The 26,445-nt window shown below is 45.7% G+C and overlaps 1 protein-coding gene across 1 annotated transcript in view; it reads left to right on the top strand.

Moving 5' to 3' along the window:
• LOC141105162 (uncharacterized) overlaps positions 1 to 25,930 on the top strand; it is a 47,722-nt gene extending 21,792 nt beyond the window's left edge. Inside the window, exons 7-10 of the mRNA XM_073595052.1 lie at positions 32 to 1,171; positions 7,730 to 8,707; positions 8,977 to 8,978; positions 24,427 to 25,930. Of these exons, the coding sequence (XP_073451153.1) occupies positions 32 to 1,171; positions 7,730 to 8,707; positions 8,977 to 8,978; positions 24,427 to 25,335 (3,029 nt within the window). The 3' untranslated portion in view covers positions 25,336 to 25,930. The remainder of the gene's footprint in view (positions 1 to 31; positions 1,172 to 7,729; positions 8,708 to 8,976; positions 8,979 to 24,426) is intronic.
• The last annotated feature ends 515 nt before the right edge of the window (positions 25,931 to 26,445 follow it).

Raw genomic sequence — 26,445 nt, 5'->3', positions numbered from 1 at the left:
TACATTTATTTTATACATTGTTTTCCATCAGATGGATGTGATGTCAGGAATTCCTCGGAGAGACATCTTCTATTATCTGCTGATTGTAAGTCAGAAGATAATGTCATCACACAGGATCCTCCAGGAGGAAATCCAAATACACAAAATATACATCACAGACCTTCCTGTCCGGAGACATCAATGGATCCCTCTGATCAGGGGGAATCTTCTCATCAATCACATACTATGATTGTAAATATCCATGTAAGATCTCACACTGCAGATCGATCAACAGATCCTTCTAATCCCGAGGAATCTTCCTCACCCCATGAAGGAGATCACCGAGGTGACAATCTATTCCCATGTTCAGAGTGCGGGAAATGTTTCACTCGGAAAGGAAACCTTGTACAGCACCTGAGAATTCACACGGGTGAGCGTCCCTATATATGTTCAGAGTGCGGAAAAACTTTCACTCTGAAAGGAAACCTTGTGCAGCACATGAGAATTCACACGGGTGAGGGTTCAAATAAATGTTCAGAGTGCGGAAAATCTTTCGTTTACAAACCAAATTTTGAAAAACATCAGAGAATTCACACGGGTGAGCGTCCCTATATATGTTCGGAGTGCGGGAAATCTTTCCTTCTGAAAGGAAACCTTGTTGAACATGAGAGAATTCACACAGGTGAGCGTCCTTATTCATGTATTGAATGCGGAAAATCCTTCTTTCATAAAGGAGATCTTGTTGCACACCAGAGAATTCACACGGGAGAGCGTCCCTATTCTTGTCTGGAGTGCGGAAAATCTTTCATTAAAAAAGACGGCCTTATTATACACCAGAGAAGACACACGGGTGAGCGTCCTTATTCATGTATTGAATGCGGAAAATCTTTCTTTCATAAAGGAGATCTTGTTACACACCAAAGAATTCACTCGGGTGAGCGTCCTTATTCATGTTTGGAGTGTGGGAAATCTTTCACTCAAAAAGGAGCCCTTATCATACACCAGAGAAGACACACGGGTGAGTGTCCTTATTCTTGTATCGAATGCGGAAAATCTTTCTTTCATAAAGGAAATCTTGTTACACACCAGAGAATGCACACAGGTGAACCTCCTTATTCGTGCACAGAGTGCGGGAAATCTTTCACTATAAAAGGAAATCTTGTTGCACATCAGAGAACACACACAGCACTGCGTCCTCAGTGTGATCAGACTGTTTTACAAGTAAAAGAAGTCTAATTAGACATCAGAGGCACCTGCCTATTTTTATTTTTACAAATGTACGATGGTTTTTTGCCCTTCTACCTCAGTTGGTTGAGCTTGAATAGACAGTGCATTGTCCATGTCGGTGGTGAGCTGGAGGTGACATTGCCTGCTATACGGGATGACGTAACCATGCGGAGTGATGTTATGACGTCACAATTGCGGACCGGACCGATGGGCAATGGTGGGAGATTTCTCCTTGAAATAGTATTTGGTAATCTCTGGACCTTTATGGAAATCTATAATAATCTCTAGATGTGATGAGTTTAAATATATGAAAAAGTGGTATTTGCTTGACTCTAATATCTGTATGACTATAAACATGTGCCAATACACATGGGATTTCTCTGTAAGATATGAATTAAATATATGTGTGTTTATAGGTGTGGGGATTATCAATGTAAGCAATCTATGGTAATTTACGATTTTATATTTGTAATAAAGATTGTTTTTTGTTTCATTTTTGTAAACTGATGTCTCTTTAGTTGTTCTGAGGGGAGCGCTGCCTTTGTGAGAGGGGTCTCATTTGAGTACACGGAACAAGGAAAGTCTTCCCTCTAATGCTATTTTGTGTTTAAGGGGAGGTGGACTAACTTGTTGCTATGTTTTGGGAGGTCTGCCCAAGCCAGAGAATGTAGTGTGGATGGTGGAGAGCTGTCGGAGAATGTAGTGTGGATGGTGGGAGGAGAGCTGTCGGAGAATGTAGTGTGGATGGTGGGAGGTGATCTGTCGGAGAATGTAGTGTGGATGGTGGAGGAGATCTGTCGGAGAATGTAGTGTGGATGGTGGAGGAGAGCTGTCGGAGGATGTAGTGTGGATGGTGGAGGAGAGCTGTCGGAGAATGTAGTGTGGATGGTGGGGGGAGAGCTGTCGGAGAATGTAGTGTGGATGGTGGGAGGAGAGATGTCGGAGAATGTAGTGTGGATGGTGGAGGAGATCTGTCGGAGGATGTAGTGTGGATGGTGGGGGGAGAGCTGTCGGAGAATGTAGTGTGGATGGTGGAGGAGAGCTGTCGGAGAATGTAGTGTGGATGGTGGAGGAGAGCTGTCGGAGGATGTAGTGTGGATGGTGGAGGAGAGCTGTCGGAGAATGTAGTGTGGATGGTGGGAGGAGAACTGTCGGAGAATGTAGTGTGGATGGTGGAGGAGAGCTGTCGGAGATCATGATATTGAGGGAGGAGGAGGATTGAGGTGCTGTAATACATTTTGAGAAAAGGACAAAGCTCTTGGATGGGTCTTTTCAGCAGCTTAGCCACTAGCTGTCCAGGGCAATTGTTAAATTTTTCACATATGCTAAAAATTAGCATTTTTTTTGCTGGAAATGTACTCTTCATAACATTCATATTTAGGGAGTCCTTGTCCTCACATCCATATATAGAGTTTCTGCCCATTTAAAGTGTATAGAGACTACTAGGAGGGGATTGGTTTACTGTCAGCAGCATTGAAGATACTTATTATTGGAGGTGTTACAAATGGACAGGAAGTGATGTCACAGGCAGACAGGAAGTTCAAAGTTGTGAGGAAGTAGAGAGGAGACATTGCTGGAACTGGCAGCAGAGGAGGTAATAAGATATTATTTTATATTTACACCCAGTAATCCCCCCGTCATGTCCGTCCTCTTCCTCCATAGTCACTGTGATGTCTTTTATCTCCAGCAGACACTACATATACATATAGAGGGATATAAAAATGTGAATCTGATATTATTTTACCTTTACCACATTTCCTGTGACAGAAAACAGAACCCATTCCACCGTCACTTCTGTCACCAATGTAAAACAAAATGGAGAATTCAGTCATAGAAGAGCCGGACACCTCACAGCCATCACCTCAGAGTTCCCGCTTCACACCTCCTCCACTGTCATTGGCTGCACTTCCTCCACACCAACCAATCACAGGGTGGGATCACAGTCACCGGGTGGATTCTGCTTTCTATGGAGACTCACCTCAGACCTCTCCACTGTGACTAAGGCTCTGATGAAGAAGGTTAAACCTTCGAAACGCGTAAGCCAGCAGCAGTCCGTATGCCTCCTTCCTGGGACCTGGACAACTGCTACCACTGGAACAATTGCCTCTGTGTGTTTACTATGCGATTTTACCTTTGACTTTTGTGAGTAGTTTTTATCTTGTTTTTAATTCAATAAACCTGTCAAGGATAATGCACTAGGCTGGTGCGCTCTCTTTTCTCTTTTTTTCTTTCAACACTAGGACAATCCCATCCTTTGAGAGCAGCAAAGCCGAAATCCATAGTCCTTCTTGAACTTTTTTAGCCAACACACCAGTGCGCAAGAGTACTTTTTCGTCTCTCCACTGTGATTGGCTGATCTACAGAAACCCATCAGAGTCACTGGGCAGATTCTACTCTCCACAGAGACTCACCTCAGACCGCCCCACAGTCACACACTATTATTATTATTATTATACATTTGTATAGCTCTGACATATACTGCAGTGCAGTCACATCAGTCCCCGCCCTCAAGGAGCTTACAATCTAAGGTTCCAAACTCACATTCATACATACACATACTAGGGCCAATGTAGACAGAAGCCAATTAACCTACCAGCATGTCTTTGGAGTGTGGGAGGAAACCGGAGTACTCTGAGGAGACCTACGCAGGCACAGGGAGAACATGTTGTGGTTGGGATTTGAACCAACAACCCCAGTGCTGCTTGGTGGAAGTGATAACCACTTAGCCACTGCGCTGCCCCTTATTAGTATTACTATTATTATAATACATTTACGTATTTTAGAAGGGACAGTTATTTCCAGTGCAATGAGATAATAAGAGTCACATGTGTAGCACTAACTCACGGTGGAGCTGCTGGTTTAAGGGGGCTGTTATCTTCACTCTGCTTCCCTCTGTTTCACCGGCACCGGGTCTAGGGTTCCATTGAGTTCTGGACGACACACGCACCAACACTATAGTATGTTTTCAATGCTTTATTAAACAAACGACTTAGGAAGTAGCAGGAAAGAGGTAGAAAGGAAACTCGCAGAAGAAACTCAAATATTCTCTGAAAGGGTTCTCTTGGCAAAAGGTCTTGGTATAATTCAAATACTAATTGAAACGCACTCCCCTTGTGGGACACACTCCTTGCTTGTCTGGATAGGCCTCTCTCACCGGTCTAGCAGCCAGTACGCAGCACGAATCAAAGTCTCTGCCACAGACATGCTTGGAAATAAAATCTGTACGATCCTCTGCCACAGGATGTATAGATTTGCTGTAGTGAAAGTCAGTCACAGTGCTTGAACCTTTAAGCCGAGCCAGCAACACTATGCTGTATAGCTACTTTTGGATACGTCCTCCAACTGAGTCACCAGGCCCCTCTATAGACCAGCATGCGGCGTGATCTCTCCAAGATGGGTCCTCCCCTGGGATCTCCTCGGTTGTCCAGCTTCGTCACACGGGACCGACAGCTCAGGACCATTCCTCGGCCGTGGTGGCAGGTTCCAGACAAGCCTCTGGACCCACCCCTGCACCGCTGTATTGTGGGCCTCCCGGACGGAGGACCACGAGGTAGCTCCTTAACGCATACCTGTCGGCCAGGAGGGCCAGCAGGTGGCTGTAAAAACGAACCCCCAAAAATGGCGTCTGCCCCATAAATACCCTCGCCCAGAATGCAACTCGGAGGACCACCTCCACCGTGCGTGCCTCCGGGACAGAGGAGCATCCATACGCTTCAGCACGTTGCCTTTCCAACCCTGACCAGTGGTAACAGTGACACCCACCGGTCAGCACGGAAACACCCACAACTTCAGCCAAGCTGGAACAGAGGTGAACTTTTAACCTTCCTAACACACAATTTACTAAATTTACCTAACATGCGGTAGATTGCAAATCTACCAGCGCTACACATGTCTAAAATAAAAATGGCTATACGTGTATTAAAGCTTTGTGAATTGTGCCTCATATGTTGTACTTCAAATCATAGTTTCCTTTTTGCCATTTATTTTCACCTTATGCATTTTAAGAAGCTATGAAAATGTTCATTCTCATTTTAGTCTGGATTTTATCTTCATTATAATCTGTGTGTGTGTGTAATCATGGATATAACATAATAGATGAGGCAGCGAGCAAAATGCTGAAACATATTGTAGACTGCAGTACTTATATTTAACACAAGGTGGTGATCTCACTTCTCAATGCACGGACAGGAAGTGATGTAGATGTATAAACAGGAAGTTCCAGGTGAGAGGTGAGTCGGGAGGAAGTAGAGAGGAGACATTGCTGGAACTGGCAGTAGAGGAGTTAGTAAGATATTATTTTATATTTACACCCAGTAACCCCCCGTCATGTCCGTCCTTTTCCTCCATAGTCACTGTGATGTCTTTTATCTTCAACAGTTGAATACCTAAATCTATAAAGGATTCTAAAACATACACAGATACATCCTAAATATAGAGCCATTTATCCAACTGTCCATCCAGAGCCTCTGGTTTAAGCAGACCCTTATCTGAGCAAGCGGCCTGGCTGGCCAGGAAAGTGAAGTCAGTGAGCCTGTAGCCCCTTATTCATAACCATACAAGGCCACATGCTCTCAAAACTTGGAGGTTTCTTTGCCAGGGGAGGATTATAAGGTAGTGAAAAAAACATCTGTTGATCCATTATCACCCAGCAGCTGTCTTCAGAGGACATCACCCATCACAGTGCCTCCACCTCACTGCCTGACAACAGAGGTAACCAGTGCCAAGAAGATTCTAGAGGTCACCAAGAAGATCATTGATCTGCTGACAGGACAGGTGAACGGTGGTGGGAGTTCTGGGACATTATCCAGTAACAGACAAGGGATGTGTCTGGATGGTGACTGTATCATTGTGTGTGTCAGGTTCCTATAAGGTGTCAGGATGTCACTGTCTATTTCTCCATGGAGGAGTGGAAGTATTTAGAAGGACACAAGGATCTCTACAAAGTCATGATGGAGAATCAGCCGCCCCTCACATCACCGGGTAAGAGGAGACTTTATTGTAAAAGAGAGAGCAGTACGGAAGGTCCACCTAGATCCCCCAACATCTGATAAACACATAGAAACAATGTATTCAGTCAGTGTGTGTGTTTCCTACAGATGGATCCAGTAATGGGAACCCACCAGAGAGATGTCCCCGTCCTCTGTATTCCTGGGATTCCAATCAGGAAGATCACACCATCCCTCACCATCATCAGGTAGGTGGGACTGAGCAACTGGAACTTGATAGAGATTACAAACTGTATGGAATGACATTCTATGTAATCTTTTGCTTCTTTTTGCAAATGTATTCTGTCATCTTTTGGGGTTTAGGGTGAAGAACTGAAAGACATCAAAGTTGAGGAGAAACAGGAAGAAGAAAAGATGTTTGTGGGGGGAGATCAGCAGTCTGGTGAGAAGTGTAGACCTTTGTATTCCGGGGATTCCACACAGGAAGATCTCAGCATCCTTCACCATCATCAGGTAGATGGGACTGAGCAACTAGAACTCAAAAATTATTCTAAACTATGAGATAACATTCTTTTATATAATCTTTTAATATTGGCAATCATTCTTCCAAATGTTATATTTTATCATCTTTGGAGTTTAGGATGAAAAACTGAAAAACATAAAAGCCGAAATTAAAGAGGAAGAAGAAGAGAGGTTGGTGAGTGGAGATCAGCAGTCTATGGAGGAGGGGGAGATGATTATGAAAAGTAAACAGGAGGAATCTTCTCTACATATAGACACAAGTAAGTCATAAATATTAAATGCAGAAAGGGTTCTTTTTAAATTAACCTAAAAGAAGGTGTGCAACAAATTTACCAATAATGAAACCTTTGTATTTTCAACAATAAACCAATGTTCCCAACAAATGAGGAGGAGATACTGTACACCATATGAAAGGTCCATCTCCATTCCTCAATATAATGTCATGTTCCCAACAAATGAGGAGGAGATGCTGTACACCATATGAAAGGTCCAATCTCCATTCCTTAATTATATGTCATGTTTCCACAAAATGATGTGGCTCATAAATTTTGTTACATTTCCATTACGCCCCCCAGATGCCATTAATGCAAAAAGCAATGTTCCCCAATATGACATTTTCAGTGTTTTGTATCCTTTAACTTGTTTGTTTTCTTTTTTTGATGGTACATTTGTACCCACTTCTGACATTTTCATTTCTTGCATTAGATTGGAGGAAGAGCTAAAGCTCTACTTATTTGAACTACTGACATTTAAACCTTGTTTCCCATCAGGTGGATGTGACGTCAGGAATTCCTCGGAGAGACATCTTCTATTATCTGCTGATTGTAAGTCAGAAGATAATGTCATCACACAGGATCCTCCAGGAGGAAATCCAAATACACAAAATATACATCACAGACCTTCCTGTCCGGAGACATCAATGGATCCCTCTGATCAGGGGGAATCTTCTCATCAATCACATACAATGATTGTAAATATCCATGTAAGATCTCACACTGCAGATCCATCAACAGATCCTTCTAATCCCGAGGAATCTTCCTCACCCCATGAAGGAGATCACCGAGGTGAGAATATATTCCCATGTTCAGAGTGCGGGAAATGTTTCACTCGGAAAGGAAACCTTGTGCAGCACATGAGAATTCACACGGGTGAGCGTCCATATATATGTTCAGAGTGTGGGAAATCTTTCGTTTACAAACCAAATTTTGAAAAACATCAGAGAATTCACACGGGTGAGCGTCCCTATATATGTTCAGAGTGCGGGAAATCTTTCATTCAGAAACCAAATTTTGAAAAACATCTGAAGATTCACACAGGTGAGCGTCCCTATATATGTTCAGAGTGTGGGAAATCTTTCCCTCTGAAAGGAAACCTTGTGCAGCACCTGAGAATGCACACGGGTGAGGGTTCATATCCATGTTCAGAGTGCGGGAAATCTTTTGCACTGAAAGGAAACCTTGTTGTACATGAGAGAATTCACACAGGTGAGCGTCCTTATTCATGTTCAGAGTGTGGAAAATCTTTCAGACTGAAAGCAAACCTTGTTGAACACCAGAAAATTCATACTGGTGAACATCCATATTCATGTTCAGAGTGCGGGAAAGCTTTCATATATAAAATAAGCTATGTTACACACCAGAGAATACACACAGGTGAGCGTCCTTATTCATGTTTGGAGTGCGGGAAATCTTTCACTAAAAAAGGGGCCCTTATTATACACCAAAGAAGACACACAGGTGAGCGTCCTTTTTCATGTATTGAGTGCAGAAAATCTTTCTTTCATAAAGGAGATCTTGTCACACACCAGAGAATTCACACGGGTGTGCGTCCTTATTCATGTTCGGAGTGCGGGAAATCTTTCACTCTGAAAGGAGATCTTGTTAAGCATCAGAGAAGTCACACAGGTGAGCGTCCTTATTCATGTACAGAGTGTGGGAAATCTTTCACTCAAAAGGGAGGCCTTAATATACACCAGAGAAGACACACGGGGGAGCGTCCTTTTTCATGTACTGAATGCGGAAAGTCTTTCTTTCGTAAAGGAGATCTTGTTACACACCAGAGAGTTCACACGAGGTGAGCGTTCTTATTCATGCACAGAGTGCGGGAAATCTTTCACCATGAAAGGAAACTTTGTTGCACATCAGAGAACACACACGGCACTGCATCCTCAGTGTGATCAGATTGTTTAATTAGATATCAGAGGCACCTGCCTATTTTTATTTTTACAAATGTACGATGGTTTTTACTGGAGGGCCGAGTCTTCTTTTGGCTTCTTGTATTTTTTGGAAACTCCAATGGTGAGATGTGCCTGGTACAATTTCTGCCCCCACTTTGTGGTATCCCCATTTATCTAAATGACCCATCTAATTGTAAACCTTTTTTAGAAGGGTTTAATTCTGGAAAAATAATCTAATTTTATGGGTGGGCTGGCTTACTTGTGGTTGCATTTTGGGAGGTCTGCCCCCTGGCCCAGTATGTTGGGTGGTACTGGACACAAGTGCGGGTTTTCGGATTTTTGAATGAACAGTGCATTGTCCATGTCATGGTGACCTGGAGGTAACGTCACCGTGCGGCGTAAAGTTATGACGTCACATTCACGATCGCGGGCCGGAATGCCAGAGATCACAGTATAACAGCTTTTTGGAAGTGTTTATTTCTGGAAAAACAAACTAAAGTTATCTCCGATGGACAATGGAAGAAGATTTCTCTTTGAAACAGTATTTGGCAATCTCTGGATCTTTATGGAAATCTATAATAATCTCTACATGTGATGAGTTTAAATATAAGAAAAAAGGGTTTATTTTACTGTCTGTTTGCCTATAAACATTTATGTGCCAATTCATATGGGATGTCTCTGTAAAGATATGAATAAAATATATGCGTGCTTATAGGTGTGGGGATTATCAATGTAAGCAATCTACGGTAATTTGCGATTTTATATTTGTAATAAAGATTTTCTTTTTGTTTCATTTTTGTAAACTGATGTCTCTATGGCTGTTCTGAGGGGAGCGCTGCCTTTGTGACAGGGGTCTCATTTGAGTACACTGAACAAGGAAAGCCCACCCTCTCATGCCATTTTGTGTTTAAGGGGAGGTGGGGTAACTTGTTGCTATGTGTTGGGAGGTCTGCCCAAACTGGAGAATGTAGTGTGAATGGTGGAGAGCTGTCGGTGAATGTAGTGTGGATGGTGGAGGAGAGCTGTCGGAGAATGTAGTGTGGATGGTGGAGGAGAGATGTCGGAGAATGTAGTGTGGATGGTGGAGGAGATCTGTCGGAGAATGTAGTGTGGATGGTGGAGGAGATCTGTCGGAGAATGTAGTGTGGATGGTGGAGGAGATCTGTCGGAGAATGTAGTGTGGATGGTGGAGGAGAGCTGTCGGAGATTGTAGTGTGAATTGTGGAGGAGAGCTGTCGGAGAATGTAGTGTGGATGGTGGAGGAGATCTGTCGGAGAATGTAGTGTGGATGGTGAGAGGAGAGCTGTCGGAGAATGTAGTGTGGATGGTGGGAGGAGAGCTATCGGAGAATGTAGTGTGGATGGTGGGAGGAGAGCTTTCGGAGAATGTAGTGTGGATGGTGGAGGAGAGCTGTCGAATGTAGTGTGGATGGAGGAGGAGAGCTGTCGGAAAATGTAGTGTGGATGGAGGAGGAGAGCTGTGGGAAAATGTAGTGTGGATGGTGAAAGAGAGCTGTTGGAAAATGCAGTGTAGATGGTGGAGGAGAGCTGTTGGAGAATGTAGTGTGGATGGTGGAAGAGAGCTGTCGGAAAATGTAGTGTAGATGGTGGAGGAGAGCTGTTGGAGAATGTAGTGTGGATGGTGGGAGGAGAGCTGTCGGAGAATGTAGTGTGGATGGTGGAAGACAGCTGTTGGAATGTAGTGTGGTTGGTGGAGGAGAGCTGTCGGAGAATGTAGTGCGGATGGTGGAGGAGAGCTGTCGGAGAATGTAGTGTGGATGGTGGAGGAGAGCTGTCAGAGAATGTGTGGATGATGGGAGGAGGGCTGTCGGACAATGTAGTGTGGATGGTAGTAGGAGAGCTGTTGGAGAATGTTGTCAGGAAGATCCTGCCAGTAATCGGCGTCCCAGGCTCACTGGTGGTGGTTGCGGGTGCCACAGCGTACGCGCGCGCACACACGTGCGTGCACGCGCATCCCTGTTGGCACCAGGCGGGCTATTTAAACCTGCCTGTCACACTCAGTCCCCGCTGTCTGCTCTACAACGTTCTGTGTGTGTAACATGATCTGATCTGAGACTACCTGTTGGAGACCCGGCTATCTGTTTGTGATCAACCCATCTATCTGCCTGCATCTGACCTCCAGCTAGCCCGGACTATCCTCCTGTTTGATCCCTGGTACCTCTGCTGTCTGCCTTAACCGACCACTGGTCCGTCTGACGATTCTTCTGCCTGATCCCTGATATCTGCCTACTTGCCTGCTATGTTCCTGGTTCCAGTCCAGCACTCCATTCTTCTGCCTACTTGCTTGCTGTTGTTCCTGGTTCCAGTCCAGCATCCAGTCTCCAGTCTACTTGCTTGCTGTTGTTCCTGGCTCCAGTCAGCGTTCCAGTCTCCAGCCTACTTGCTTGCTGTTGTTCCTGGCTCCAGTCAGCGTTCCAGTCTCCAGCCTACTTGCCTGCTGTGTTCCAGTTCCAGTTCAGCACTTCAGTATTCTGCCTACTTGCCTGCTGTTGTTCCTGGTTCCAGTCTCCAGTCTACTTGCCTGCTGTTGTTCCTGGTTCCAGTCCAGCATCCAGTCTCCAGTCTACTTGCCTGCTGTTGTCCCTGGCTCCAGTCAGCATTCCAGTCTCCAGCCTTCTCTCCAGTTCCAGTCTCCTGGTTCCTAAACATTCCTGGACTTCTGGATGGACTGTTGATCCTGCCAGGCACTCATACCACTCCTCACTCCTGTGCCCTCTGTCTCCATTCCAGGGAGCTGTGAGTGGGAGCTGTAGGGGAGGACGCTCTCTGCAGTTCGGGCTCAAACCCACCAGGTACGTGACAGTAGCAGACAGCCATGTCTGAGCCCGAGCAGAGAACCTTTCCCATGGAGGAACTATGTGTATACCTGGCGAGATTGACCAAAGCAGTCAAGAATCTTCAGCAAGGGTACACCCGGCTGGAAGAACGTGGTGATGCTTCCCCCAGAGCCTAGAGTTCCGACGCCTGAAAGATTCTCCAGAGATCGAAGTAAATTCAGGGCCTTTTGCAATTCCTGTGAACTGTTCTTCGCCCTCCAACCATGCATCTTTTCCCTGGAGGTCACCAAGGTGGGCTTTTTGGTTTCCTTGCTTACAGGCGACCCCTAAACCTGGGCCCATCGTCTCCTGGAACAAAAAGATGTGTCTCTGACCAACCTCACCACCTTATTTGACGCATTGGCCCAGTTATATGAAGATCCCCAGCTCTCAGTAACTGCAGAAACTGCACTACGTACCCTTCAGCAGTTACGCAGGGCAGCAGAGGATTACGTGGCTGAGTTCAGACGGTGGAGTGCAGACACAAATTGGAATGATGCTGCTCTCTGCTACCAGTTCCGCATGGGACTTTCTGACACCCTGAAAGATGAGTTAGCTAGAGTTGGCATACCACAGACTCTGAATGCATTGATCGATTTGGCCATCCAGATCGATCGACGCCTAAGAGAACGTAGGTCGGAGAGGGCTACAGGACTTTCTCGCCCAACCTGGATGCTTCCAAAGATTCCAAGTCATACCCCACTGGCACCACCTACCTCCACGTTTAATGCACCTGAACCAATGCAGTTGGGGGTCCTTCGTCCTTCCCTCACCCAGGAAGAACATCAACATCGTCAGATGAATAATCTGTGCCTGTACTGTGGGGAACCTGGACACTATGTCAGGAACTGCCCTCTTAAGCTCCGTAAGTGTCTCTCCCTGTCCACTGACTATGTTGCTCCTCTGGCCAAGATCACATCTCACCTTGCCCTCTCTGTCTCGTTATAGCTCCCAGGAAAGACTCTGCAAATACCCGCCATTATTGATTCCGGAGCTTGCAGCTGTTTCATGGATTCCTCTTTTGCTGTAAAACATCAGGTCCTCCTTCTTCCAAAGGCTCACGGACTTTCCATCCACCTGGCTGATGGGCCATCAAGTCAGGACCTGTAACTCAAGAGACCACTCCAATACCCATTACCATCTCTAACTCTCACCAAGAGTTGCTGCACATGGACATTATTGCTTCACCCTTGTTCTCTATAATCCGCGGCATGCCTTGGTTACAAGCACACAACCCTGACATTAACTGGATCACAGGAGAGGTTACCTTCTCTTCTCCCTATTGTCAACAGTTTTGCGGGTCACAAGACTCTCATAAGGCCACTACCTTACTGTGCCTGGACACAGAAACCATTATACGCCAGTCTATTCCAGAAACTTACCACAACTTTCTAGACGTATTTAGTAAACAAGGGGCAGAGACTCTACCACCCCACCGGGCCTATGACAGCCCTATCGAGCTGCTGCCTGGAGCTAAGATCCCGTTCGGAAGGATTTTCCCCCTGACAGAGGTAGAACAAGGGGCATTAAAGGAATATATTGACGAGAACTTAAAGAAAGGCTTCATTCGCCCCTCCACGTCTCCAGCAGGCGCGGGCATCTTTTTTGTGCAGAAAAAGAATCATACCCTTCGACCATGCGTGGACTACCGTGAACGAAATAAAATTACAGTAAAAAAACCCTATCCTCTCCCCCTGGTACCAGAACTATTTCAAAGACTTGGAACCACCACCGTGTTCACTAAACTTGACCTCCGCAGAGCCTACAATTTGGTCCGTATCAGGGACGGAGACGAATGGAAAACTGCTTTTCGTACCCACTATGGGCATTTTGAGTACTTGGTGATGGCCTTCGGGTTGTGCAATGCTCCCGCCACGTTCCAGTACTTCATCAATGATGTTTTAAGGGACTTTTTAGATCTGTTTGTTATCGTCTATCTGGACGATATACTAATCTTTTCTTTTTCCGTTGAATCTCACTGCAGGCACGTCAGAAGTGTGTTGGCTCGGCTCAGACAGCATTGCTTATATGCGAAGGCAGAAAAGTGTGAGTTTGAGCAGGAAAGTATATCATTTTTGGGGTTAATCATCTCCAGTAAAGACATTAAAATGGATCCTCAGAAAATTGCTGCAATATTGGATTGGCCGGTCCCAACAGAAAAGAAGGGAATCCAACGATTCGTTGGATTCACCAATTTATATCGGAAATTTATTAAAGGTTTCTCAGCCATTATCACCCCCAATTACCCAGTTAACCAAACAGGGAACATGTTTTCACTGGTCTTCTGAAGCCCAAGAGGCCTTTGAGACCCTCAAAGGTCTCTTCACTTCTGCTTCCGTACTAAAACATCCACAGATTCCTCTCTGCCATTTGTACTCGAAGTAGACGCATCCGAAATTGTGGGAGCAGTGCTGTCCCAAAGACAAGGAACCAGGGCCCTGCTGCACCCGGTGGCCTTCTTCTCCCGCAAGTTGTCAGCAGCAGAGAGGAATTATGATGTAGGAGACCGAAAGTTGTTAGCAATAAAATCTGCATTAGAAGAATGGCGCTACCTCCTGGAAGGAGCCGCACATCCAGTCCTAATTTTTACTGATCATAAGAACCTGGAGTATCTGAGATCTGCAAAAAGACTGAAGCCACGACAAGCCAGGTGGGCCCTCTTCTTCTCCAGGTTCTCCTTTCACATCACTTATTGCCCTGGTTCCAAAAACACTAAACCCGATGCCCTATCCCGGATGTTCCACAAACCCCAAGAAATTTCACCTCCGGACACTATCTTGTCCCCGGGGAATTTTCTTCCTCTTCAGGGAAATCTGCTCTCATGAATTAAGCAAGCTTCTGCAGGACTGGGACCTTCCATTAGGCCAGAACTACAGATCAGAGATGGGTTGCTTTGGCACGAAAACAAACTTTACATACCCGAAAAACTACGAGTGGCAATATTGGAGCTCTGTCACGATCACACACTGGCTGGGCATTTCGGTATAACCAAGACCACTGGCCTGGTACAGCGTACCTTTTGGTGGCCTCAGGTACGTGAGGATTGCAAAAAATTTGTGGAATCCTGTACAACCTGCATTAGGAGCAAGGGTTACATACCTAAGGCATGGGGCTACTAAGACCTCTGCCTGTCCCAGACAGGCCATGGAAGATGTTATCCATAGATTTTATTGTTGAGCTACCTCCGGCGGGTGGCCATACCACCGTCTTTGTGATCGTAGATCGACTGTCAAAAATGGCCCATTTTGTCCCAATGAAGGGTACTCCCTCAGCTTCAGAAACAGCACTAGTATTCATTAAAGAAATCATCAGACTCCACGGGGTGCCAGCCAATATCGTCTCAGATCGGGAGGTACAGTTTACCTCCCAATTCTGGAGGTCTCTGTGCAAAGCCCTGAATATTGAACTGTCGTTCTCCTCTGCCTATCATCCCCAGACCAATGGGCAAACAGAGAGAACAAACCAAACTCTCGAACAATACCTACGATGTTTTTCCTCTTTTGCCCAAGATGACTGGATTTCTTTGCTTCCATTGGCTGAATTCGCCTACAACAACTCCATCCACTCCGTTATTAAACAAACTCCATTTTTCGCCAACTATGGCTTCCATCCTTCATTTTTACCTAATTCCCTCCCTGAATGTAGAGTACCAGAAGTTCAGGAAAAATTAAATTTCTTTGCCTCCAACAACCAAATTCTACAGGAAACCATGACCCAGGAACATAAGATAACTTTTGACAAGAAAAGACGAGGCGAACTGATACTTGCACCCGGTGACCGGGTATGGTTATCCACAGTGAACCTTAGGTTGGCCTGCCCTTCAAAGAAATTGGGTTCCAAGTTCTTGGGGCCATTCCCTGTCAGAAAGAAGATTAATGAGGTGGCATATGAACTAGAACTTCCTGACTCACTGAAGATCCATCCGGTATTCCATGTATCATTACTAAAATCTTCCATTTTCAACCCATTTCCAGGTCGAAGTACGGATACCCCTGATCCTGCTCTGGTAGATGGCGAGGAGGAATTCGAGGTAGAGTCTATCTTGGACTACAAGTGGAGAAAAAATCAAGGTCAATTCCTGATTAAATGGAAGGGGTTTTGGACCCGAAGAAAATTCTTGGGAGCCGAGGGTAATATCCACACTGAGAGTCTGTTGCAGGCCTTCAAAAAGTCCCATCCCAAAATATTTGCCTGAAGGGGCAGCCGGAGGCTGGGGGGGGGCAATGTCAGGAAGATCCTGCCAGTAATCAGCGTCCCAGGCTCACTGGTGCGTGTTTGCGGGCGCCATTGCGCATGCGCATCCCTGTTGGCGCCAGGCGGGCTATTTAAACCTGCCTGTCACACTCAGTCCCCGCTGTCTGCTCTACAGCGTTCTGTGTGTTTAACCTGATCTGATCTGAGACTACCTGTTAGAGACCCGGCTATCTGTTTGTGACCAACCCAGCTATCTGCCTGCATCTGACCTCCGGCTTGCCCAGACTATCCTCCTGTTTGATCCCTGGAACCTCTGCTGTCCGCCTGATACCGACCACTGGCCCGTCTGATGATCCTTCTGCCTGATCCCTGATATCTGCCTACTTGCCTGCTGTGTTCCTGGTTCCAGTCCAGCACTCCAGTCTTCTGCTTACTTGCCTGCTGTTGTTCCTGGTTCCAGTCCAGCATCCAGTCTCCAGTCTACTTGCCTGCTGTTGTTCCTGGCTCCAGTCAGCGTTCCAATCTCCAGCCTACTTGCCTACTGTGTTCCTGGTTTCAGTCCAGCACTCCAGTCTTCTGCCTACTTGCCTGCTGTTGTTCCTGGTTCCAGTCCAGCATTCCAGTCTCCAGCCTTCTCTCCAGTTCCAGTCTCCTGGTTCCTAATCATTCCTGGACTTCTGGACGGACTGTTGATCCTGCCAGGCACTCATACCACTCCTCACTCCTGTGCCTTCTGTCTCCATTCCTGGGGGCCATGAGTGGGAGCCGTAGGGGAGGCCTCTCTCTGCAGTTCGGGCTCAAACCCACCAGGTACGTGACAAATGTAGTGTGGAATAGGGGAGGAGGGCTGTCGAATGTAGTGTGGATGTGGGGGAGAGCTGTTGGAGAATGTAGTGTGGATGGAGGAGAGCTGTCTGAGAATATAGTGTGGATGATGGGAGGAGGGCTGTCTGAGAATGTAGTGTGGATGATGGAGGAGAGCTGTCGGAGAATGTAGTGTGGATGGTCGAAGAGAGCTGTCGGAAAATGTAGTGTGGATGGGGGAGGAAAGCTGTCGGAGAATGTAGTGTGGATGGTGGAGGAGAGCTGTCGGAGAATGTAGTGTGGGAGGAGAGCTGTCGGAGAATGTAGTGTGGATGGTGGGGGGAGAGCTGTCGGAGAATGTAGTGTGGATAGTGGAGGAGAGCTGTCGGAGAATGTAGTGTGGATGGTGGAGGAGAGCTGTCGGAGAATGTAGTGTGGATGGTGGAGGAGATCTGTCGGAGAATGTAGTGTGGATGGTGGAGGAGAGCTGTCGGAAAATGTAGTGTGGATGGTGGAGGAGAGCTGTCAGAGAATGTAGTGTGGATGGTGGAGGAGATCTGTCGGAAAATGTAGTATGGATGGTGGAAGAGAGCTGTCGGAGAATGTAGTGTGGATGGTGGAAGGAGAGCTGTCAGAGAATGTAGTGTGGATGGTGGAGGAGAGCTGTTGGAGAATGTAGTGTGAATGGTGGAGAGCTGTCGGAGAATGTAGTGTGGATGGTGGAGGAGAGCTGTCGGAGAATGTAGTGTGGATGGTGGTAGGGGAGCTGTCGGAGAATGTAGTGTGGATGGTGGAGAGCTGTCGGAGAATGTAGTGTGGATGGTGGAGGAGAGCTGTCGGAGAATGTAGTGTGGATGGTGGAGGAGAGCTGTTGGAGAATGTAGTGTGGATGGTGGAAGAGAGCTGTCGGAGAATGTAGTGTGGCTGGTGGAGAACTGTCGTAGAATGTAGTGTGGATGGTGGAGGAGAGCTGTCAGGGAATGTAGTGTGGATGGTGGGGGGAGAGCTGTCGGAGAATGTAGTGTGGATGGTGGGAGGAGAGCTGTCGGAGAATGTAGTGTGGATGGTGGAGGAGAGCTGTCGGAGAATGTAGTGTGGATGGTGGAGGAGAGCTGTCGGAGATCATGATATTGATGGAGGAGGAGGGAGTTGCTGTAAAACATTTTGTGAAAGGGACGAAGCTCTTGGATGGGTCTTTTCAGGCAGCTTAGTCACTAGCTGTCCAGGGCAATAGTTTAATTTTTCACATATGCTAAAAATTAGCATTATATGCTGTAAATTTTCTGCATAGGATGCATTAAGGTGAAAAAACACAAACCTTTATAACACTAATGAAAGACAAGAAGTGGTGTTACAAATGGACAGGAAGTGATGTCACAGGCAGACAGGAAGTTCAAAGTTGTGAGGAAGTAGAGAGGAGACATTGCTGTAACTGGCAGCAGAGGAGGTAATAAGATATTATTTTACATTTACACCCAGTAACCCCCCCGTCATGTCTGTCCTCTTCCTCCATAGTCATTGTGATGTCTTTTATCTCCAGCAGACACTACATATACATATAGAGGGATATAAAAATGTGACTCTGATATTATTTTACCTTTACCACATTTCCTGTGACAGAAAACAGAACCCATTCCACCGTCACTTCTGTCACCAATGTAAAACAAAATGGAGGATTCAGTCATAGAAGAGCCGAGGAGAGCCGGACACCTCACAGCCATCACCTCAGAGTTCCCGCTTCACACCTCCTCCACTGCCATTGGCCCTCCACACCAACCAATCACAGGGTGGGATCACAGTCACCGGGTGGATTCTGCTTTCTATGGAGACTCACCTCAGACCTCTCCACTGTGATTGGCTGATCCAATCTGAGTCACTGGGCAGATTCTACTCTTCACAGAGACTCACCTCAGAATGCCCCACAGTCACACACTATTATTATTATTATACATTTATATAGCTCTGACAAATACTACCACAGTGCTGTACAGAGAACACGAGCCAGCCACATCAGTCTCTGTACCAGAAGAGCTTACACTCTAATGTCCCTCCACAGTTACACACTGTTATTATTTATTTCAGGTACATATAGTGCCTACATTTTACACAGCGCTTCAAACACAAATAGTAGTCACTTCAGTCCCTGCCCTCAAGGAGCTTACAATCTAAGCTTCCAAACTCACATTCTAGGGCCAATGTGGACAGAAGCCAATTAACCTACCAGCATGTCTGTGGAGTGTGGGAGGAAACCGGAGTACTCTGAGGAAACCTACGCAGGCACAGGGAGAACATGCAAACTCCAGACAGGTAGTGTTATGGTTGGGATTTGAACCAACAACCCCAGTGCTGCTTGGTGGAAGTGCTAACCACTTAGCCACCGTGCTGCCCCTTATTAGTATTATTATTATTATTATTATACATTTACTTATTTTAGAAGGGACAGTTATTTCCAGTGCAATGACATAATAATAGTCACATGGCTAATATAAAAATGCCTATACTTGTATTAAAGCTTTGTGAATTGTGCCTCATATGTTGTACTTCAAATTGTAGTTTCCTTTTCGTCATTTAGTTTCACCTTATACATTTTAAAAAGCTATCAAAATGGTCATTCTCATTTTAGTCTGGATTTTAATTTCGTTATAATCTGTGTGTGTGTAATCATAGATATAACATAATAGATGGTGAGGCAGCGAGCAAAATGCTGAAACATAATGTAGAATGCAGTACTTATATTTAACACAAGGTGGTGATCTCACTTCACAATGCACAGACAGGAAGTGATGTGGATGTATAAACAGGAAGTTACGGGTGAGAGGTGAGTCGGGAGGAAGTAGAGAGGAAGGAAGTGGTAGGGTTGCGACCAGTTCCCATCCTCCAGATTCACCTAGTCAATTCTGAATGTGGGAACCAGCTTGCTCAATGTGAACTGGCTAGTTCCCATCCCACAGTATAACCTGTTTGCCCCCTAGTGGTCAGGTCATGTAGAAGGATGGGAACTAGACAGTTCACTATGAAGGAGCTAGTTATTTTTTGATATATATGTACCTTTTAAGTATTTGGATTATTAGCATACGGGAATGTTAAGAGCAGACTTTATGCCGCGTACACACGAGCGGAATTTCAGTCAGAAAAAGTCCGACGGGAGCTTTTCATCCTATATTCAGATCGTGTGTGTGCCCCATCGGACTTTTTACGTCGAAAATTCAGATGGACCTAGAAAGAGAACATGTTCTAAATTTTTCCAACGGAAACAATTCCTATTGGAAAACCCGCTCGTCTGTATGCTGTTCCGACGGACCAAAAACGTTGCAGGCTCTGAAGCAAGTACGAGACGGAAGCTATTGGCTCCTGGCTATTGAACCTCCTTTTTCTAGTCCCGTCGTACGTGTTGTACGTCACCGCGTTCTTGAAGGTCGGACTTTGGTGTGACCGTGTGTATGCAAGACAGCTTGAGCGGAATTCCGTCGGAGAAACCTTCAGAGTTTATTCCGACGGAAAAAACGCTTGTGTTATCAAGGGTGTTGTTATCCTGGTTGGAGAATCTGAGAAGTCCGCTTACGCATTTCAAGGGAAAGATCTGCTTCATCAGGGCCTTGGATTTAGACAATAATTTGTATGGGTATACAAGTACATACACTGTAATAATAATGCATAAACAAATGTTTATGAGGGGAGAGAGAGAGGGGGAGAGGAGAAAGAGGGGGAGAGGAGAGAGAGGGGGGGGGAGAGAGAGGGGGGAGAGAGGGAGAGATGGGGGATAGGAGAGAGAGGAGACAGAGGGGAGGGAGAGGAGAGACAGAGAGGGGAGAGAGAGAGAAGAGAGGGAGAGAGAGGGGGGATAGGAGAGAGAGGGGGGAGAGAGAGAATGAGGAGAGAGAGAAGGGGAGAGAGAGGGGGGAGGGAGAGCAGAGAGGGGGAGGGGAGGGGGGAGAGGAGAGAGGGGGGAGAGAGAGGAGGGAGAGGGGAGAGAGAGAAAAGAGAAAGTGAGGAGAGAAAGAGGCGAGAGAGGGGTGGAGAGAGAGAGCGGGAGGGAGAGAGAAGGGGGAGATAGAGGAAAGGGAGAGAGAGACTGAAGGGAAGAGACAGAGAGAGGGGAAGGGAAGAGAGATAAGGGGGAAGTGGGAGAGAGAGGGGGAAGGGGGGAGAGAGAGAGGTAAGGAGAGAGAGGGAAGGGGAAGGAGAGAGGGGAGGGAGAGAGAGAGAAGGGGAAGGAGAGAGAAGGGGAAGGAGAGAGAAGGGGAAGGAGAGGGAGGGGGAAGGAGAGAGAAGGGGAAGGAGAGAGGGGGTAGGAGAGAGAGAGAGAAGGGGGAAGGAGAGAGGGGGTAAGGAGAGAGAGAGGGGGAGGAGAGAGAGAAGGAGGGAGGAGGAGAGAGGGGGAAGGAGAGAGGGAAGGAGAGAGGAGGGAGAGAGAGGTGAGAGAGGGGGAGAGAGAGGGAGAGAGAGGGAAAGAGAGAAAGTGGAGAGGAGAGAGGGGGGAGAGAGAGGGGGGAGAGAGAGGGGGAGGGAGAGGAGAGAGAAAGGGGGAGAGAGAGGGGGGAGAGGGAGAAGAGAGGGAGAGAGAGAGAGGGAAGAGGAGAGAGAGGGAGGAGAGAGTGGGGAGGGGGGAGGGAGGAGAGAGGGGGAGGGGGGAGGGAGGGAGAGAGAGGGAAAGGGGGAGAGAGAGGGGAAGGGAAGAGAGAGAGAAGGAGAGAGAGAGGGGGAAGGAGAGAGAGAAGGAGAGAGAGGGGGAAGGAGAGAAAGGGGGAGGGGAGAGAGGGAAGGAGGGAGAGAGAGAGAAGGGGAGAGAGAGAGGGAAGGAGACATAGAGAGGGGTATATAGGGAGATACAGAGAGAGAGAGGTATACAATGAGATATACAGAGAGGAGTATACAGAGAGAGGGGCATACAGGGAGATATGAGAGGAGTATACAGGGAGATATACAGAGAGGAGTATACAGGGGGATATACAGAAGAGTATACAGAGAGGTGGAGAGGTATACAGGGAGATATACAGAGAGGGGTATACAGGGAGATATACAGAGAGGGGGTATACAGGGAGATATACAGAGAGGTATACAGGGAGATATACAGAGAGGGGTATACAGTGAGATATACATAGAGGAGTATACAGGGAGATATACAGAGATGGGTATACAGGGAGATATACAGAGAGGAGTATACAGGGAGATATACAGAGATGGGTATACAGGGAGATATACAGAGGGGTATACAGGGAAATATACAGAGAGGGTTATACAGGGAGATATAGAGAGAGAGGGGTATACAGAGAGATATACAGATAAGGGTATACAGGGAGAAAGGAACAGAGAAGATATAATATAAAAGAAGATGGATGGACAGAGAAAGGGAGGGAGAGACCTTCAGGGTGAAAATGTGTGCTCTGCTCTGCTTGCAGCTCCTCCTATTCACTTCACGTTCCGCCCTCGATTTTCTGCTTCCTGGTCACATGTTTCCTGTAACATCACAAGGTTAATCTGGAGGAGGGGAACTAGTCGCTACCGAAGTGGCAGCAGAGGAGGTAATAAGATATTATTTTATATTTACACCCAGAAACCCCCCCGTCATGTCCGTCCTCTTCCTCCATAGTCACTGTGATGTCTTTTATCTCCAGCAGATTAACACCTAAATATATAAAGGATTATAAAACATACACATCCGAAATATAGAGCCATTTATCCAACTGTCCACCCAGAGCCTCTGGTTTATAGACCAGATACCCCCCCATGTATAGTTCTTATTTGACATCACTCTTTACTTTTTAATCGAAATACAGATCTGACCAGAGAAGTGAGGAGGATTCTGGGATGTCTGTGGTGACAATTTTTACTTTCTCTCTTTACACAAGATTATAAAGTAGTGAATCTGTTGATCCATTATCACCCAGCACCGTCTTCACAGGACATCACCTATCACAGTGCCTCCACCTCACTACCTGACAATAGAGGTAACCATTGCCAAGAAGATTCTAGAAGTCACCAACAAGATCATTGATCTGCTGACAGGAGAGGTGAGCGGTGCCGGGAATTCTGGGACATTATCCAGTAACAGACAAGGGATGTGTCTGGATGGTGACTGTATCATTGTGTGTGTCAGGTTCCTATAAGGTGTCAGGATGTCACTGTCTATTTCTCCATGGAGGAGTGGGAGTATTTAGAAGGACTCAAGGATCTCTACAAGGACGTCATGATGGAGAATCAGCCGCCGCTCACATCACCGGGTAAGAGGAGACTTTATTGTAAAGGAGAGAGCAGTACGGAGGGTCCACCTAGATCCCCCATCATCTGATAAACACATAGAAACAATGTATTCAGTCAGTGTGTGTGTTTCCTACAGATGGATCCAGTAATGGGAACCCACCAGAGAGATGTCCCCGTCCTCAGTATTCCTGGGATTCCACACAGGAAGATCACACCATCCCTCACCATTATCAGGTAGGTGGGACTGAGCAACTGGAACTTGATAGAGATTCCAAACTGTATGGAATGACATTCTTCTATGTAATCTTTTGCTCTGTCATCTTTTGGGGTTTAGGGTGAAGAACTGAAAGACATCAAAGTTGAGGAGAAAGAGGAAGAAGAAAAGATGTTTGTGGGGGGAGATCAGCAGACTGGTGAGAAGTGTGGACCTTTGTATTCCCCAGGTTCCACACAGGAAGATCTCAGCATCCTTCACCATCATCAGGTAGATGGGACTGAGCAGCTAGAACTCAAAAAATATTCTAAACTATGAGATAACATTCTTCTATAAAATCTTTTAATGTTGGCAATCATTCTTCCGAATGTTATATTTTATCATCATTGGAGTTTAGCATGAAAAACTAAAAAACATCAAAGCCGAAATTAAAGAGGAAGAAGAAGAAATGTTGGTGAGTGGAGATCAGCAGTCTATGGAGGAGGGGGAGATGGTTATGAAAAGTAAACAGGAGGAATCTTCTCTACATATAGACACAAGTAAGTAATAAATATTAAATGCAGAAAGGGTTCTTTTTAAATTAACCTAAAAGAAAGTGTGCAACAAATTTACCACCACAAAAATTCCTCTCCACAACAATGAAACTTTTGTATTTTTAACAATAAACCAATGTTCCCAACAAATGAGGAGGAGATACTGTACGCCATATGAAAGGTCCATCTCCATTCCTCAATAGAATGTCATGTTCCCAACAAATGAGGAGGAGATACTGTACACCATATGAAAGGTCCATCTCCATTCCTCAATTATATGTCATGTTTGCACAAAATGATGTGGCTAAAACATTTTGTTATATTTCCATTACGCCCCCAGCTGTCATTAATGCAGAAAGCAATGTTCCCCAATATGACATTTTCAGTGTTTTGTATCCCTAACTTGTATGTTTTCTTTTTTTGATGGTACATTTGTACCTTGTTTTCCAACAGATGGATGTGATGTCAGGAATTCCTCGGAGAGACATCTTCTATTATCTGCTGATTGTAAGTCAGAAGATAATGTCATCACACAGGATCCTCCAGGAGGAAATCCAAATACACAAAATATACATCACAGACCTTCCTGTCCGGAGACATCAATGGATCCCTCTGATCAGGGGGAATCTTCTCATCAATCACATACTATGATTGTAAATATCCATGTAAGATCTCACACTGCAGATCGATCAACAGATCCTTCTAATCCCGAGGAATCTTCCTCACCCCATGAAGGAGATCACCGAGGTGACAATCTATTCTCATGTTCAGAGTGCGGGAAATGTTTCACTCAGAAAGGAAACCTTGTACAGCACCTGAGAATTCACACGGGCGAGCGTCCCTATATATGTTCAGAGTGCGGGAAAACTTTCACTCTGAAAGAAAACCTTGTGCAGCACCTGAGAATGCACACGGGTGAGGGTTCATATCCATGTTCAGAGTGCGGGAAATCTTTTGCACTGAAAGGAAACCTTGTTGAACATGAGAGAATTCACACAGGTGAGCGTCCTTATTCATGTTCAGAGTGCGGAAAATCTTTTAGACTGAAAGGAAACCTTGTTGTACACCAGAAAACTCATACTGGTGAACATCCATATTCATGTTCAGAGTGCGGGAAAGCTTTCATGTATAAAATAAGCTATGTTACACACCAGAGAATACACACGGGTGAGCGTCCTTATTTTTGTTCAGAGTGCGGAAAATCTTTCACTAACAAAGAAGGCCTTATTATACACCAGCGAAGACACACGGGGGAGCGTCTTTTTTCATGTATTGAATGCGGAAAATCTTTCTTTCATAAAAGAGATCTTGTTACACACCAGAGAATTCACACAGGAGAGCGTCCTTATTCTTGTTCAGAGTGCGGGAAATCTTTCACTAAAAAAGGAGCCCTTATTATACACCAGAGAAGTCACACAGGAGAGCGTCCTTATTCATGTTTGGAGTGCGGGAAATCTTTCACTCAAAAAGGAGCCCTTATTATACACCAGGGAAGACACACAGGGGAGCGTCCTTTTTCATGTAATAAATGTGGAAAATCTTTCTTTCATAAAGGAGATCTTGTTACACACCAGAGAATGCACACAGGTGAGCGTCCTTATTTATGCACAGAGTGCGGGAAATCTTTCACTATTAAAGGACACCTTGTTGCACATCAGAGAACACACTCGGCACTGCGTCCTCAGTGTGATCAGACTGTTTGAGATTTTTTCAAGGAAAAAGAAGTCTAATTAGACATCAGAGGCACCTGTCTATTTTTATTTTTACAAATGTACGATGGTTTTTTGCCCTTCTACCTTAGTTGGTTGGGCTTAAATGGACAGTGCATTGTCCATGTCGGTGGTGACCTGGAGGTGACATTGCCTGCTATGCGGGATGACGTCACCATGTGGAGTGACGTTATGACGTCACAATTGCGGACCGGAATGCCAGAGATCACAGTATAACAGCTTTTTGGAAGTGTTTATTTCTGGATAAACAGACTAAAGATATCTCCAATGGGCAATGGAAGAAGATTTATCCTTTAAATAGTATTTGGTAATCTCTGGATCTTTATGGAAATCTATAATAATCTCTACATGTGATGAGTTTAAATATATGAAAAAGTGGTATTTGCTTGACTCTAATATCTGTATTACTATAAACAGTTATGTGCCAATACACATGGGATTTCTCTGTAAGATATGAATAAAATATATGTGTGTTTATAGGTATGGGGATTATCAATGTAAGCAATCTACGGTAATTTGCGATTTATATTTTTTTAATAAAGATTGTTTATTGTTTCATTTTTGTAAACTGATGTCTCTTTGGCTGTTCTGAGGGGAGCGCTGCCTTTGTGAGAAGGGTCTCATTTGAGTACACTGAACAAGGAAAGCCCACCCGCTCATGCCCTTTTGTGTTTAAGGGGAGGTGGGCTAACTTGTTGCTATGTGTTGGGAGGTCTGCCCAAGCCGGAGAATGTAGTGTGTATGGGGAGAGGAGAGCTGTCGGAGAATATAGTGTGGATGGTGGAAGAGAGCAGTCGGAGAATGTATTGTGGATGGTGGAGGAGAGCTGTCGGAGAATGTAGTGTGGATGGTGGAAGAGAGCTGTCGGAGAATGTAGTGTGGATGGTGGAGGAGAGCTGTCGAAGAATGTAGTGTGGATGGTGGGAGCAGATCTGTCGGAGAATGTAGTGTGGATGGTGGAGGAGAGCTGTCAGAGAATATAGTGTGAATGGTGGAGGAGAGCTGTTGGGGAATGTATTGTGGATGGTGGAGGAGAATGTAGTGTGGATGGTGGGAGGAGAGCTGTCGGAGAATGTAATGAGG

The sequence above is a fragment of the Aquarana catesbeiana genome, linkage group LG08, assembly GCF_042186555.1.
Source record: "Aquarana catesbeiana isolate 2022-GZ linkage group LG08, ASM4218655v1, whole genome shotgun sequence".
NCBI classification, from domain to species: Eukaryota; Metazoa; Chordata; class Amphibia; order Anura; family Ranidae; genus Aquarana; species Aquarana catesbeiana.
Note: the sequence above shows the minus strand (reverse complement) of the source record. Positions and strands in the feature narration are given on the sequence as shown.